Consider the following 3,761-nt stretch of genomic DNA (forward strand, 5'->3'; position numbering starts at 1 on the left):
ACCTTAGGTGTAAATATAACTTTTCAAATAGCATCTAAAAATAAAGCACGCGCGTAGAAAGTAAAGACGGTTCCTATAGGTTACTATAGTCGTTATGGGTGCCTAACACCTTCCCGTAGCGAAAACAACTCACGGACCTCGATTCTCAAGGGTTTTGCTTACTTTTTTCCCTTCCCAAGAAAAAATAAGATATCACCGGTTAAAAAGGTTCAAACGTAATCAATGTTTGACACCCGAAAAACCAAGATAAAACATATGGTAATGCCAACTTCCTTAATGCAAGGCTTACATACGAATCCGTCTTCATTCTCCGAAATTTTAAATGTGCCAATGCCTCAATTGATTACCCCGGGGGTGAGCGTTCCGCAACGCCCCAACAAACTTTAACAAAAGTATCTATGATGGCATTGAGACAACAAATGGATGAGGCCAACCACGATATGGCCAATCTAGTAACACAACAAATGGGTGCAGTTATTAATCCTTTGATTCGAGATACTAACAATAGTTATCAAGCATTGTCCGCTCAAATGGAGCGAATTGCTGATATTTTCGGTGCCCCTGCTGCACGAAGCACACCGATTAATCAAAATTTGAATGGTGGGTCAATAGAACCCCCAACAGTTAGTCAAAATGCCCAGGTGCCTGAAAATCAATTTCAACAACTAGGGGCGCAGGCCCAAATTCTAGAAGAGACTGAAAGGACGCCAATATTGGTGAACAGGCATCAAGATGCAGACCAAGTGGTCATGCAGGCCCGTCGAAACAATTATGAGGGCCATAATAACATAGCAAACATTGTCGAAGCGTTATTAGCCCAAAATGGTATTAATATGGGTTTACATAGGCCAAATTTCGTGTCGGCTTTATCGGAATATGTTTTAGAGACTGATCTACCAAGAAACTGGAAAGTCCCCAAATTCACTAAGTTTGCAGGGGAAACTAATGAATCAACAATCGAACATATTGCTCGATATCTTACGGAGGCTGGCGAAATGGCAAACAATGAAAACTTGAAATTAAAATATTTTCCAAGTTCTTTGACGAAAAATGCGTTCACTTGGTTCACCACATTGCCTCCTCATTCCATTTTCAGTTGGAATTAGTTAGAGAAGACCTTTCATGAACAATTTTACATGGGCCAATCAAAAATCCGTTTGAAAGAATTGGCTAGTGTTCGTCGAAGAACGCATGAATCAATCGACGATTATTTGAATCGTTTCCGTCTTCTTAAAGCCAGATGTTTTACTTCAGTGCCAGAACATGAATTGGTCGAAATGGCCGCCTGCGGTCTCGATTATTCTGTTCGAAAGAAGCTAGACACCCAATATCTCAGAGATATGGCACAACTAGCTGACAGAGTTGGACAAGTCGAAAGGCTTAAGGCTGAGAAAGCCCGAACGAACAAGTTTCCTAAAAAGGAAAAAATTGCCTATATAAATGCATGAGACAGTGATCCTGAGTTCGATTGGGGATACGATACTGTCGAAGAAAATGAAATTAACTTAGCAGAACTACAAGATGGGCCGCCTTACATATGCAAATTTTTAAGACCATCGAATGGAAAGAATCCTGAAGAGCCTAAAAACGATAAATACCCGTCTAAAACATATACATTCGATGTTTCTAAATGTGAAGAGATATTTGATCTCTTAGTTGCAGATGACATAATTTTGGTGCCAAAAAATATGAAACTTCCCCCCTTTAGAACAACGAAAGAAACGGGGATTTTGCAAATTTCATGGATTTTTAGGCCATAATTTATCTCGTTGTACTCGTTTCAGGGACTTTGTGCAAAAAGCTCTCGATGAAGGAAGCTGAAGTTTAAAGATAAAACCAAACAGTCAATGCAAATTGATACATATCCTCTGAAGAAGGTTGATTCAATGTATGCTGATGTAGTCGCCATTAACATGGTGGATATTTCAGAAGAATTTAGCCCTGAATCCCCTTCTATGATCCCAGTTTCGAATGAAAATTTAAAAACTGATGAGGAGATGGTTGTTGAAGACCATCAATCTGAAAATGCGATGGTTATTGAAGACCAATTTGCTGAAAAAATGAAAGTGGCATATCCTAAAGCTGAGGAAGATTTGATAGATTTTCTCAACAGATGCAAAATTTCCAATACACATGCCATGCTTTGCCCAAGATGCAGCACAGTTTTCGATAAAGAAGCTGCAAAATCCATGGAAGGATTTCGACCCCAAACTAAATGTAAAGGGGGTTGGGTTGATAACCGACCAAAATTTGGTTTCAACAAACGAGGTGTCCCTTATAAGATGAAACCATCAGAGAAAAATCCTGGCCAAAGTCACAGGAAGACTTTCAATCCTCCTTCAAAGGCCCCTACAGATACTTGGGTTTTCTCTGGAGGCAAAAAATCTGGTTACTCCACCCTACCAACAAAATGGGTGAAAAGAGTGGCCACAACGTCTCATCAACAAGAGACATCGAAATCTAATAAGTATGCCTACAACAATAATTATAAGGGTAAAAACCCCAGGACAAAAACACAATTGCGAAGGTATCAACACCAGAAAAAGGCAAGTGCTTCGAAAGGCGTTACCAATGTTGAAAAAAAAAAGGAAAAGAAACAAGAAACTGTTTGAGATGGTCAAAAAACCAGCCACTGAAAGAATATTTCCCCCTTTGTCAACTTTGAAAGAAGACTTTCCAAAGGAGGATGAAGAAATGACTTCCAATTTCTCTGAGTCCGATCCAAGTCTCGACATAGTATGTAATGTTGTGTCGATTTTACCAGTTGAATATGATGTACCTTCTGAAGTAAACGAAGTGGAAAGTATTTTCACTGAAGAGATGGCTATTCATAGGCCATTATGTTATTATGTGATGAACAATGGTTGTGTCGAAGTCAACCTGCACTATTCGAGAGGCCTGATATCTCGATGATGCAACACCTTAAACCTTTATTTATCCAAGCCAAGATAAACGGTGTGGGTGTGAATAAAGTGTTGGTGGATGGAGGTGCTACAGTGAACTTGATACCCCAATCCTTTTTAGGGAAAATTGGTCTTGTTGACTCTGATTTAAAACCACATAACATAGTTCTCACTAATTATGAAGGAACAACTGGTAATTCCCTTGGGGCTGTCGAAGTCGATTTAATAGTTGGAAGTGTGAAAAGAACAACTACATTTATGGTAGTCCCGTCTAAAGCTAACTTCAATGTGTTGTTAGGAAGGGAATGGATCCATGGTGTGAGGGCAGTACCTTCTACTCTACATCAAAGGATTGCTATCTAGAGGGAAGATGGTTTGGTAGAGAATGTCGAAGCTGATCAAAGTTATTTTTTGGCTGAAGTGGATACTATCACCAAGAAAAATTTCGACAAGCAACTTGCCAACATTTCTCCAGTTCTCTCTTTGGGTCCCAAATATGTGGTGTCAGAAGATGAAATATACACCATGAAACTACATCCTGATGGTTTTGTATGGGAAAGAGAACTCATCGATCATGACTACATATTGGTGGATCATAAGGAAGTTCCCCCAAGAGAGGAAAACTTGCTCAGAACCAGAGCCTCAGCATACAAGAAGGTCACTGATGACCTAACTCCAGGATCGACAGTGTATGCTATCTCACCAACTGGGTGGGATATTGAAAAATAATTTATGGTTAAGCCCAATTTCTGGGACAAAATTACAGCCTATGTGGCCGAAACTCGATTAAATACGGCTAAAGAAGCCGAAATCTTGCAGGAAAAAGTGATAGATACTCCAGTGGAAGATGCTATTGAT

At 39.6% G+C, this 3,761-nt stretch overlaps 1 protein-coding gene across 1 annotated transcript; it reads left to right on the forward strand.

Moving 5' to 3' along the window:
* Window positions 1-401: 401 nt before the first annotated feature.
* Window positions 402-1,106, forward strand: LOC146905007 (uncharacterized). The gene has a single exon (XM_085728418.1). It carries the CDS (start codon window positions 402-404, stop codon window positions 1,104-1,106), a length of 705 nt encoding a protein of 234 aa, XP_085584544.1.
* Window positions 1,107-3,761: the final 2,655 nt, after the last annotated feature.

Source organism: Medicago sativa, chromosome 7 (genome assembly GCF_051527215.1).
Source record: "Medicago sativa cultivar Bolivia chromosome 7, Bolivia_mono, whole genome shotgun sequence".
NCBI lineage: Eukaryota > Viridiplantae > Streptophyta > Magnoliopsida > Fabales > Fabaceae > Medicago > Medicago sativa.

What these genes read in the sequence shown, in the direction of transcription:
- LOC146905007 (XM_085728418.1), top strand. Translation starts at nt 402, where the DNA reads ATGGCATTGAGACAACAAATGGATGAGGCCAACCACGATATGGCCAAT.